Below are 14,031 nucleotides of genomic sequence, written 5' to 3' on the forward strand. Positions count from 1 at the left end.
GTAACTTGCCAAGTCTTGAAATCGAGGCCCGGATGCGAGAAGTCGATCGAACATATCTTGACGTTCCTTGAGTTCTTCTGGGGTCTCGGGGTCAAACTCAAAGGATATCTTGTGGGCAAACTTGCTCAATCGATAAAACCCTAATGTCTGAAATATTAACAAAATAAGAAACTGGCTTTGTACTTGATTTTTTTGAAGGGTGAGGGGGGGGGAGTATATATAAAAATGAGGGTTTCTCGTTTAAAATTCTCACATTTTTAAAGACATTTAAATTTCAGATGTAACAAGAACCCGCAGGTTTGAATCAAAACCTCCTGATCAAAAGCAAGTGCCACAATGTGCCTGTAAACTTTTACGTTTATGAGGAGGATAGTAAGCAGTAACGCCATATACATCTGTGTATTCTGACTGAACGTATTTATTCAATTAGGTCAGAAAACTTGCTTGAAATAGTAATCTCTTAAAAAGATTGTTTTTGTTTTGTTTTTAGGGGTTTTACGGCGCTTGCAACACATTAAGGTCATATCAGCGCCAGTAAAAAGGAAGAAAATGGGATAGTAAAAGGTTTTAGAATTACAATTAAAGCATCCAAGAATAAGGCAGACAAAGGGCAATTGGTTCAAATAGGGAACAGTTTTAGATTCCAAATGCACACTATCAGTGTACTTAGTTTGGGATCTCCTAAAAGTCTCATCCAGACATAAGCACAGGTCCCCACCAAGACGAATACACTCGCATGTTTACAAAGCATATATAATACATAAATAAAACATAATATAGTGCATAATAGAGAGATGATTTACAAGGAAAAAAATATCTCCCAAAACTAACTATACATTTGACTGTTTCCCTCCCAGCCAGGGTATCCGGCCAGGGCCTGGACAAAACCAAGTAATCTCATTCCAAGACAAAGACAGGAAGCAAGTTGGAAAACAGACATAGGGGAATAGAAGACACAGTATGTACCTCCCTGCCCACTATGGGAGGTCAGGAACCCCACCCAGCTCTTAAAAAGAAAACTTGCTTGAAACAGTAATCTTTTAAAATGACCAACAACTTCGAATAAGTCTTCGTCTTGAAAATATAAAATTAAGAAATTAAGGAGCATGTACCTGTGTAAGATAAAGGTCTGAACAAACGAGTAAGAAAGGTACCATACAAAGCACGAAAGAAATATGAAAGAAAAAATTTTCTTGTATTTTTCTTTCTTGATTTGCATGGCACCCTTTCATACACACTTGTTCAGATCTTTATCTTCGTCTCGAATCTTGATAAGCCGAAACGATCTGGTTGATATTGGAAGTTTTTCCAGCCAAAATATAGAAATATTTTTTTCGGGAGTGCGACAGCAGCTAAAGGTGTCACGATAAAATGTTATGGCGATCTATCCTAGTGGCGAATACATTGCCATATTCGTGTGCAAGCGCAAACCCACGCGGCAGTGAAGAATACGGTAGGTGTTTGTATTTGTTTTTAAGGGTTTTACGGCGGTTGCCACACATTTGGGTTTTGTCAGCGCCAGTAAAAAAGGAAAAAAATTTATAGAATTACAAGTAAAGGTGCCCTAGAAAAATTATGATAAGGGGGGACTGGTACAAAAAAGGGACAGACGTAGATTTCAAGTGCGGAATATCAGTGTGCTTAGTCTGAGATGGGGTCCCGATAGCTCAGTTGGTAGAGCACTCGCTTCAAAATCAAAGGGACCGAGATCGATCCCGGCTGCAGTCGAGATTTTTTTTCTTCTGACCCTCTGCCCACCCAGCTGTGATTGTGTAACTGGGCGAAGATAGTATTTTGAGATAAACTAGCGTCCTATCAAAAGGGTAGAAAGCAATTGCTATTCTCCGTTTCACGACATAGAAACAATGATAAACTCCGGCGTCTTGGGCCGACTGGCTCTGAAGGACTATTTTTTTTAAACTTTGAGATCACCAAAAAGTCTCAGCCAGACACCAACACAGGAACTCACTAAGAGGAATACACTCAAACGTTTATAAAGAAATATATTAAAACAAAATACATAACATTATATAACAGAGAGATGATTTATAAAGGGAAAAAATCCAAAAACTAATAAAAAGTAATAAACAAAAATTAATATAACAGCTTAAGCTAAAAACTGAAAACAGCTGAAGCTATTATAATCATTTCGATTTTTTTTTACAACCCACACGTTCTAGAAGCTTAGTATCACCAACACTAATACTACACATTTGTTTCCCTCTCAACCAAGGATTCCAGCAAGGGTCAGGAAAAAAACTAAGTGATCCCATTTCAAAACATACAGAAAGCAACTCAGAAAACAGATATAAGGGATAAAAATCATAGCAAGTGACCTCCTACCCACCATAAGAGGTCAAAAGACTCCACCAAGCGGTAGATGTCACATTATATCATTTTTTTTATAACTAAGCGTCCAAAAAATATTAAAATATTTTATTGGAAATTGTTTCAGTGTCTTGCACAGATAGAGTTGGGTTTATTTTTATTAAGTAGTCTTGGAATTTTTTTTTCAAAATTAGGAATATAAACAATTGACCGATATTTGAAGTGCATTTGTTGGGTGGGGGGGGGTTCTTTTTTTAAAAATTTATTTATTTATTTATTTTTGGCGTCATTGAAACAGAAATATGTCTCGTGACTAGACATTAGAAAATAACGTAAGCTTTCTGTAAATTTGTTTTTTTTAAAACTTAAATGACACTTGCGGTGTTGCCAGAGCATGTCCTGGTCCTGTCATTGTATCGTGTAATCATTGATAATTTTGATTTTTTTGTGACAACTCACCATCAGCATCATCATCGGCATCATCACCAATGCTACAAAATGGACCAGGCATTTTATGATCGTCAAAATGTTTCTCTGGGATGATAAGAGGGCAATTCATAAGTTTAGGTAAGTTGCCAATAGTCATGACTTTCTTATCAACAAACGAAATCAAATTTTAAATCAACAGAGCATCTAGGCAATTATCCTAAATAAAAAAGCAATTATACTCAAAGTAAAAGCAGTAACAAAATAAGTCAAAATCAGGATGTAATTACACGATAAATATGTCTATACAAAACAAATCGACACCTTGCGAGCAACATAATATGTGCAACAGAAAATACAGTTCAATAACATTTAAGAAACAACAAATACCAACAAATTAACAATCAATCAAAATAATGTGATTCACATCGAACATCAGACTAAATTTGATCTCAATCATATTTTAAGAATCAACATAAATATAACATAACATTAGCAACAAAGTTTACAGAATCACTCGAGTTCTGTAACTCGAAGATAGCCGCAAACCAAAAAGAAACCATGATCACCATTACAATATTTTACGATGGCGTGTTTTGATTTTAAAAAAAAAAAGGGGGGGGGGGGTATTGACACTTTTGCAAAGCAGAATTTACATGTGACATTTTATATTCGATTTTACAACTAAAGTAGTCAAAAAATACATATGATAATAACATTCGATTTTAAAACAAATAGCAAAATACCAAAAGACCTCATGTATTACTTACGGCCACTTCAACGATCGTAGGATAATCTTTCAATATGTCCTCTACACATTCAGCCAAACTTCTGTTGTCCACAGTCTTGCTTATATTCCCATCTTCGGTAACTTTCTGTGTAGATTCAACCTGACTTTCCAAAGCGACCACGTTTTCAGGTCCAGGCGAAGGATCTCCAGTCACATGTGTATCTATTGGTCTATCCGGACTGCCATCTGCGCCTTCCAAGTTTTCTTCTACATCCGTAGGGTTACCGGACCGATCCGCCAGAGGAGTGGACTCGTTATCGTCTTTTTTCTCCTCTAATGCCTGGAAATTTGATTTAAACTGATATTTTACTCGTCAGTAATCAGGCACACAGAAACATTACAAACTCGATTCTCTTGACAATATCTAGGAAAAGAACAGTTATCATCAACATAGATGCAAATGTTGATGGAGAAAAAAATAAGTCAACTGAAATGGAAGTTTCAACTTAATTACCGAAGACGGATGATGAATTCTGAATCTGAATGTTACTCGAAGTCTCTCAATTCTGAGTATTTAGTGTTCGAGAGCGGAGAAATTTGCTGAATGTGGCAGCCATGGTTGGTGTTTAGGCCGAGGTTTTTTGACAATATTATTCTCTTGAAAAGGGGTATAAATCTGTTGTCTTGGCGTTTCAAATTCGGGGTGCAAATGAATATTAAATGTTTGAGCTCGCAGATTGGTGTATAAGTGTTTTAAGTCGGGTTTTTTTTTTCTTTTGAGTACATGGATTTAGTTGTATGTCTGGTAGTTCTGGTGAAGTGGCTGACATTGTGTTTGTGTTTGTGAACATAAGAGTTAATCAGCGTTCTTTCCGTCAGTCTTTATAGGGAGTACATCGAATCTGTTTTCTGTTCTCGATTATTCAATTGAAGCTTCCATTCCATTTGACCTTTGGTATTTGTCAACACAGAAAATTAAAGTCGCAAACCGATTGGGTGTAATCCCTATTGTTTAAAGATTGCCTGGACAAATGGTTAGTTTAAAAAGATCATTTCAATTATATTTGTTAACGTTAGAGAAATCTTAAAATGGGCGAACTAACTGATTGAATTATTGAGCAGAATCTCATTCCAGTATCAGTAAATAATCACCAAAGCATTCTGATTCAATCATTGGAGAAATAACATACTATAGCAGTGCGTAATGCAAACTCCTATTTTAATGACATCTAATTTGATTGATTTTGGAATATTTGCGAGTTTGGGAATGCTATAGGAAAGAAAATATTTGGGTTATTTGAAAGAGTTTTAATAACTTAACTTCTCTCAAAACGTTTTCATGACCATTTATTCGTATCTTTGGTAACGGTCGTATGATATATCCAGCCAATTTTAATGTCCGATTCTTGTGAAGCAAACGTGATATTTGTAGCACTGTCAAATGATGTTCAACGGTCCATTTGCCTATATATTTTAAATTTCAATTCACGCTCCGCTTCAACAACAACGAAATATCCTCTTCCATCGAGGAATATCAGCCATGGTACAAGTAAATAGTTATTCAAGAAGAAAAGACCACGAAAATGGGTTTAACAAATGAAGATAGAGGAGGCCCCGCCTGACAAAAGTTTAATTTCATTTGTTTTTTTAGGGCCATACACCAAATGAAACTGGAATTTATAAATAAAATAAGATATAATTTACACTCAAAAAAAAACCTTCCCTAAAAAAGAGTAGTTTTGACAGTTTCCTTTATGCAGGGCGAGACCCCAGTTATGACTTATACAAAATCAATTCCAGAACAAATACAAAACGCCTAATAAGGAAGTCGAGGGTAACCGACAAGATTGTATAACTTACATCTACATTTGCGTTGGTGAGTCTAAAGATGTCCCTTGCGATAGCCAAAGTTATACAAGACATGAATAATGCAAAATCTATACCCCATCTGGCCAGGAGAAGGGGTGGAAAATATCGAATGGCACTGGTGACTATCCGTCTCTGTGTCCTTTTCAGTGAGGCTTTTATCTGAAAATGGAGGGAAAATGTAAATTTATATCCATGGACACTTCTTTGTTTATTTGTTGTTATTTGTATGACTTACGGCGATTGTGATACATTTAGGTCAATTCAAAAGGAAGACGATTCGGGATAGATAAGTAAGACAAGGGAGAACGGTTGGGATAGGACACGAAAGATTCTGTAAGCAATCTATCAATGTGCCTATTTTGCCATAACCTAAAAGTCCCATTCAAGCACAAGCAAAGGATCCCGCTATGGAGGATAAACTCAAGTGTTTATAAAATGCTATATTCAAAATTTAAAACAGAAATAGGACATAACAGAGAGATAATTTGAAAGAGGAATATAATATATATAAAAGAACAATACGTCCAATTGTCTCCTCGGCGAAGGATCCCCGTCAGGACCAGGACGAAACCGAGCAATGCCAATGTAGAACATAAACGAGAGAGAGCTACGTGAAAAGGAAAAACAAGGGGGATAAAAGACTCAGTAATATTGATCTCTCCGCCCAAATTAGTTGGTCAAAAGATCTCACTCAAGAACAATTTTCTATTTCAAATATTTGTAAAAAATCACTGATTATACTGATTTTCTTAAAATGGTGAATTGAGATGGGGCAGTAAGTTTAGCTAACGTATTTGTTTCATGACAGAGAGCAGCGGGCAGAAGTTGGCAAAAAAAAAAGGCGCCCGCCAAACCACCGAGTATTGGAGCTATCATTATTTGGGCTATTTCTTTGAAAGCTTCAAATGAGCTTTAGATGCCATATGCTTATATTGTTAGCCATTTTCCTATTACTAAAATACTTATTTGGCTACAGTTGTGTGAAGCCAGTGCGAAGCCAGTACGAAGTCAGTGTAAAGTTTATCATGCATATCAATATGGCTTGCACTAATAGTGATTGATCTGTAACCAAACCATCCTGATCGTATCATCATGATCATATTGTCGCCATCCTCCACATCGTCGTTCTACACGTCGTCATCGTCGTCGTTATCGTCATCAACACCGTCGTCTTACTTATCGTTATCCTCAACGTAATCAACGTCATCATCATCATCATCATCATCATCATCATCATCATCATCACGCCATCGCACCCATATTTGCCATGTCGCCATATTCTGAAAAATGCTACTCATATTCAGGTCATCCCTTACCATAATAAAAATAGGGAACAAAAGAGATGTCAAAAAAACTGGTTACAATCTTATAGGAAGTGTAAAACTAGTCTTCATGAGGACTGAATACATACCTTGTGTAATTGATCTGGTTTCAGAGTAATGGCATATTAAAGATATCTATCTTCACTATTTTACGTCCTCTAATCCCAAGAATCTGCATATACGAGTACATCCTGGTACTAAAATAGTTTTGCCACCTTATGATTTAATATGCAACCCATTCATTATTATTCCTCTGAAAGACAGGTTACAAACACACTTCTATGATTTTGGAACCGGAAAAGTAGGAGGTGTGGCGTACCGATTTCACTGCCCTATTTGAATCTATTTTAACTTGCCTATATTATGAGGAGCGAAGTTGACGTCATTCAGCTCTTTGTTATTATTTTTAGACAGCCTGTCTGTGATAGTTCTCACTAAATTATACTAATCAGACTATCAGCGTGGCTCAGCGGTACGGTCTTTGCTTCTTACCCGGAAGGTTTTCGAGTTCGATTACCCGCTGTGCTGTGTGGCCTTGGGCAAGTCACCTCGCCCTAGCTCAATTTGCTGCGCTGCATTGCGGATGACGTCTGGGTTATTCCAGTCTTCCATTGGAATAGACCCTAGATATATTTCCCCTATGGGATGAATAAAGGGATTTTTTAAAAGATTACAGTTTTGTCTCTTGGTACGTTTTATTTGACTGGGGGATGTTCTATTGGGAACCGTTCTGTTTTACCTAAACGCAGAGCATATATAATTTTTCCTTGCATTTAGCCTTGAATCTTACCTTTGGCACTGGACTGGTAATTCCTATTGTCGCCACTTTCACTTTCCTAACCCCAACGGCAAGCGTGTTGTCGACTGGAAAGAATAAAGGACAAGTGTAAATTTATGTTATAATATCATTATAACTCATATCTCTTTTCTTTTAATCAAGTCAAGCAAAAGTCAGACAGTTCATTGACCGAACCGGTGATAGTGAGCCGTGCGAATTATTTTTTAAAGAATAAAAACAACAGAAAAAACAAACAATTCTTTTTAAAATCCAGCAATTTGGGATGGAAAGTATTGAAGTCAGAGTGCGCGTGCGAGTGTGTGTGTGTGTGTTGATGTGTGTGTCTGTGTGTGTGTTTGTATGTGTGTGTTTGTGTGTGTTTGTGTGTGTGTTTGTGTGTGTGTTTGTGTGTGTGTTTGTGTGTGTGTGTGTTTATGTTTATGTATGTGTGTGTTTATGTGTGTTTGGTATGCCACTGGGCCATCAATATTTATTGTGCTATTTAATACATTAAGTATGGGTACACAACACAACTTTTGTACATATAAATACAAAACATTTGTATAGCGCGCTTTTTCTATGAAATCGTGCAGTAATGCGCTTGACAATAAAAGAGGTATTCAAAGAGGAAAAAAGTAGAATAAAGAGATGATGATGATGATGATGATGATGATGATGATGATGATGATGATGATGATGATGATGATGATGCATGCATGCATGCATGCATACCTCTCCCCATTTATTTTTTATTCTCGACCACTTACGAGGTATAAAGTACATTTAAAAAACACAATCATTTTGACCTAAACCAAACGTAAATATGCATATTTTAATGAGGACATGGGATGCAAACAATATTTTGTTTTTGACCACACACTTTTTTTTAAATTCAAAGTTCAAAGTTCAAAAAGTTTATTTTAGGCAATTGCCAATGTAACTCGTACAAGAATATATTTTCATCAACAAATCAAATAAGTAAAATCAATAATAAAGCAAGGTAAACAACGAAAATAATAATAATAATAATAATAATAATAATAATAATAATAATAATAATAATAATAATAATAATAATAATAATAATAGTAATAATAGTAATAATAATAATAATAATAATAATAATAATAATAATAATAATAATAATAATAATAATAATAATAATAATAATAATATTGACGGACCAACAAAACCATAATCCCACTCTCAAACAAAAACAAAAATAAAAAATAAAAAATAAAATTAAAAAAAAGGATCTCGCCCCTTTCCAACAATCATTGTAATCAACCTCAAAGTTTTGACAAATTAGACTGAAATCAATTCAACATAGGACGACCATTCTGTCTAAACAATAAAAATAATACAACGTTACAACAGATTGGATTACGTGCCTTTACATCAACTATTGTAACCCCTTTTAACATAATATCCTGAATCCAAATCAATGAAGGACGATAACCCAACAAAAGAATAACATGTCGCAATAAAATGGATTAATATCCTTTACACTCCTATTGTAAATGTCCAAATAATGACAGGTAATCCCGTATGCCAATTGTATTTTTTTTTATTGGTTTATTTTCTGTTGTTTATATTTTGTTTTAGCTTATTTCATTTTACATAGTAGCCTTGCTGGCACTCAGTCCAATATCTTCAGGCGTCGTTGCCTTTTCTCCCACGTTCTGTTTTCAGAGGGGATTCTTCGACCTCAAGGACGGATTTGTTGGGCGTTTGAACTTGATACAAGCAATCCGGTTCCATAACACAAAGTGTCCTTGCATTGAACTGTCCTATGAAGCAGGAAGCGGATGCTTGGTAGTGGTTTGGTTTTGTTGTGTTTGTTGTTTTTGTTTTTTTTTTTTTTGTTATTTTTTTTTTTTTTTTGTGGTTCTTTGTTTTTATTTTGTGGATTTTTTAATTTTTTTTTTTTTTTTTTTTTTTTTGGGGGGGGGGGGGGGGCATTTTTTGGGATTTTTTTTTTTTTGTTTTTCGTTTTTTGTTTCTTTGATTTTGAGTCAATAGATCAGATTAAGATGTTCGATTGTAACATCAAATTCTGCCGAAAAATCAGAAGTCACATAACGATATTATACTGTTCCCAGTATCTACTGCATTTAAAAGTTAAAAGTTATTTGTAACATCTGTGGCAAGCTATGGTAAGCATATGGTAAGCGTTTTTTAAAGTTGTTTTTTACAAGTGACTCGTAGTGGCTGCAATATTTCCTTTTTAATCAACTTTGACATTATAATGTTCGATACCCGCTTGTAATACCAATTATCAACAGGCGTGATAAGCAACGTTTAGTTTGTAGGAATGAGCATAATATTGCCAGGGCTTCATTAATTTTGTGACAGCTTCCCCGTTTTTTTAAAATGAACATTTAAAAAGCTCAGGAATTGAGTCAAGATAGCAAGATTAATCACAAGAGGACATGACCAACGTCAACCAAGAAATATTGCCTTTTTAATGCAATTTCTTTAAAATACGATTTGTAATTGTTCTATTTTCGTGCAATAATTGGGTAGAAGTCGGGAATTAGAAAAAAAGCAAGGACTAATCAAATGAGCAAGAGTGCAACAATCTTAAATCTTAGTACTTACTCGATTTCCCGATATCCGTTTCCATGACTTTTTGGCACACGTCTGTGGACACTTCCCCTGCCTTATCTGTCAGTGACCGAATCATACCAGACCGCTCCCGAATTCCTGGCGATGTGAGGTGCAAATGGATGGCATGAATGGATGGGAATGTAATAAAGACGTAAAGAATAAATAGTGAACAAATAAATATAATAATGTGTTTATGGTGAAACTGATAAATGGAAGATTTGATAGATAAATAAGTGATTAACTGGGTGAAATGGATTATTTGATGTATATATTATTGATAAATAGTCAGACAGCTGTCATAAAATCTATAAACTAATGGAATTAATGAAAACATGAATGGACACACGAAAATAGGACTAAACAGAACCCTCAGCATGTTTACCGGGATTGTCTTTTTTTTGTTTGTTTTTAAGGGTTTTTAGGCGCTTGCAGCACATTAAGATCATATCACCGCCAATAAAAAGGAAGAAATGAGATAGTACAAAGTTTAAAAAGGAAACAGATGTAGATTCCACAAGCACACTATCAAAGTACTTCGTTTAAGATCACCTAAAAGTCTCATACATACACAAGCACGGGTCCTCACTAAGAGGAATACACTCAAATGTTTACAAATCATTATATAATACGTAATCAAAACATAATACAGTGCATGATTTACAAGGAAAGAAAATCTCTCAAAACAAACTATACATTTGACTGTTTCCCTTTCAGCCATGGTATCCGGCCAGGACCAGGCAAAACCAAAAAATCTCATTCCAAGACAAAGACAGAAAGCATGTTTGAAAACAGATACAAGGTAAAAGAAGACACAGTAAGTGCCTCCCCGCCCACTATATGGGAGGTCAGGAACCCCACCCAGGATTCAGTCTTGGACTTTCCGGTTCAAAGATGAATTTCTTACCATATCTCCCTGCCTTCAACCGATTAACCATTTCTGTAGTCTGCAACCTAACCGGTAAGGTGAACCGGACCAATTGCACTTACGTCGGTCAGAAAAGGCTTCAACAACGGCTAAGTCCGTTGCATTCTGGTTTGAGTACCCGAAGATCGGTCTGAAAATCCGGTGCTGCTGATAGGCAAGGGACAAAGATAATTTTAGAATGAGTCTCGTAACCTGGTAGGAAGGAGACACCTAAAAAGGCAATGCCGAATGGGGATTAAAAGACTCCTGCAGGTAGAAGACAGGTACGGGTCAGCTTCTCAGGCCCAGAGCAAGACCACATGTACTGGCTTAGCACCGTAGAACTACGAAATGCCGAGGTTGCCAGAGGTTTGCTACTCTCGCGGGGATCAGCTGGGCGATGGGACATACGATACGGTCAAGTCTGGCCATGCTGTTTGGGACCCAAGAGGATAGTGTGGGTGTCAGCCATCAAATACTGCTAGTACCTTCGGCTCGTGGACAGGATGCTTTTAATTAAAAAAAACTAATTATTGTCCACGAAAACGCTAACCGTTGCATAGCTCTGTTGCATTTTGGTAAAAATGCCACTTGCGCAATTCCCTCACAGTAGCCGACGCATTTGGGAACTTCCCCCTCTTTTTCCTTGGGCTTTTAGAGGGAGATGCGGACGGAGCCTCTGTTGTTGTGGGACTCTGAAAAAAAAATATATGAAGATAAAAAGGAACGTGTTGTTTTCCTTCAAAAATCGAGATAAAAATGGTCTAATTGGCACATGCATACAAAAGACAAATGAGTGCAAACTATATAGTTTCCATGAATTAGACTAACGAAATCTTAGATGTACAAGAAAGATCTGATGAAAAAAAAAGGAGACACGGGGAGGAAACGTTGGCTTACCAGTTATTGATTCGTGATCCCCACCACCCCCACCCACATCCCCGAACTCCTGACCTTTAACCCCCCCCCCCCCCCCCCCCCCAAAAAAAAAAAAAAAAATTTCTTGCCATGTATGGTCTGAGCAAAAACTGTCTCAACCACCATTGAGGATATATCCCTACCATTTGCTAAGAAAACATGTAAGAAAACGAATACAGGGAGCCATACATTTACATTGGTAACTAGCCTACATTGTTTTGACGTGCAAATTATTCGTAGAGCTCAATTCATTGTTTGGCATTGATTTTAATCACAATTATTTATCTTGAGTTTTTACATCAGAAATGTAAATTTTGAACATCGTAATTTTGACATATCTAATAGTTGCAGAATCTAAGAGAAATCTTTAAAAATCTGTCACCAGGATGAAATTATAAAACCTCTGTGAATTGTTGACTGGTCTCCATACTAGGGGCTATCACAGAAATGATAAGGATGATATGCTGGTGATGATGATGACGATGACGACGACGGAAGATGATGATGGAAGATGATGCTGATGATGATGATGATGCCGATGCCGATGCCAATGCCGATGCCAATGCCGATGCCAATGCCAATGCCAATGCCAATGCCGCTGCCGCTGCCGCTGCTGCTGCTGATGATGATGATGATGATGATGATGATGATGATGATGATGATGATGAAAGATGTTAATGATGGAATATGTTAATGATGGAATATGTTAATGATGGAAGATTTTAATGATGGAAGATGTTAATGATGATGATGATGATGATGATGATGATGATGATGATGATGATGATGATGATGATGATGATGATGATGACGACGACGATCACAACTGAAAATATTTTACCAAAATTAAAATTTTGATTCTTATCCATTTATTAAAGGATTGCTTCATGTATGTTTTCAGTTTCTTATGTGACAAATAATTTGCAGTCTCTCTCTCTCTCTCTCTCTCTCTCTCTCTCTCTCTCTCTCTCTCTCTCTCTCTCTCTCTCTCTCTCTCTCTCTCTCTCCATCCTTCTCTACGAAGTATTTAGTCGGTGATGCTTTCAGCCTCAACGAAGTGCCCTGATCTAACTCGTAATTTTAACTAACTCGTGTTCTCATAAAATGCCAAATTATCAGTTTTGCAATTCAGTCCAATGATCGTCAACATAATCTGATCGATCTTTCGCCTTGTGGCTAACTTAAAGTAGAGGTCAATTTAGCGAAGTCTCGGGTTTTAGAGTTGTTTTTTTTTTCCAAAATGAGGGTTATTTAAATCGATCGATATTTGAATGACGAGTTTTCTGGACAAATATGTTTTTAATTAATACGAGTTTGTTTTTTTGTTTTTGTTTTTTTGTTGTTTTGTTATTTTGTTTTTGTTTTTTATTGGGGGGGGGAGGAAGAGGTTGCTTTGGGGTTTTTTTTTTTTTTGGTTTTTTTCATCACAGTACGGTTATTTACTGGTTAATGGTGACAGAATCGGATGATAATCATTACGAACTAAGCAAAACAATTATTGCCCCCGTCATTCCCTCTGAAAAAAAAAAATAGAAGGCAATAGAGTAATAGTATAAAGTTACAGTAAAATTTTCCTTTCCCTACCTGAACCGATTCCATTTTCGGGCTTGGCTTGAAAGAAGAATAAAACTACGACACTACTACCACTGTCACTCCTTAGGACTCTGTGCTGTTAATGATTGAAATTACCTCAATGAACTAAAATCTATCTGACCCGTGTCCGATGTTTGAAAATAAGTCACTGAACTAGTTAAAATGTGTCATTATAGTCAATGTGTCATCACCATAACTGTCTTTTGTATATGCTGACACGCCAAAACTGAGGACATTCCAGATTCTGAACACATTTCATTTATTTATTTATTTATTTATTTATCTATCTATCTATTTTTAATCTATTTATTTTTGTTGTCAATGTTCTGGATTAATGCAAGTTTTTAAAAAGTGCTTGGCAATGAACGATGTTGCAATAGATAGAACGAAATTGACGTCACTCAGCTCTTTATTATTGTTTTCAGCTAGCCATTTTTATGGATAGTTCTCATTAAATATTATTTCAATCAGACTATAGATAGTATGCGCTTGGCTAAGAAGCTCATAACATTGCCATCCGGAGGTATAACTGACCAATACACAAAACTGTGTG

General features: G+C 36.1%; 1 protein-coding gene across 1 annotated transcript in view; it reads right to left on the reverse strand.

Moving 5' to 3' along the window:
* Positions 1-13,619, reverse strand: part of LOC144964799 (uncharacterized) — a 33,023-nt gene extending 19,404 nt beyond the window's left edge. Inside the window, exons 1-8 of the mRNA XM_078899429.1 lie at positions 13,470-13,619; positions 11,521-11,662; positions 10,055-10,159; positions 7,466-7,539; positions 5,345-5,512; positions 3,525-3,824; positions 2,788-2,862; positions 10-147 (exon numbers count right to left, since the gene is read on the reverse strand). Of these exons, the coding sequence (XP_078755555.1) occupies positions 10-147; positions 2,788-2,862; positions 3,525-3,824; positions 5,345-5,512; positions 7,466-7,539; positions 10,055-10,159; positions 11,521-11,662; positions 13,470-13,484 (1,017 nt within the window). The 5' untranslated portion in view covers positions 13,485-13,619. The remainder of the gene's footprint in view (positions 1-9; positions 148-2,787; positions 2,863-3,524; positions 3,825-5,344; positions 5,513-7,465; positions 7,540-10,054; positions 10,160-11,520; positions 11,663-13,469) is intronic.
* Positions 13,620-14,031: the final 412 nt, after the last annotated feature.

The sequence above is a fragment of the Berghia stephanieae genome, chromosome 2 (assembly GCF_034508935.2).
Source record: "Berghia stephanieae isolate SIO BIC M18660-M18661 chromosome 2, UCSD_Bste_1.3, whole genome shotgun sequence".
Classification (NCBI taxonomy): domain Eukaryota; kingdom Metazoa; phylum Mollusca; class Gastropoda; order Nudibranchia; family Aeolidiidae; genus Berghia; species Berghia stephanieae.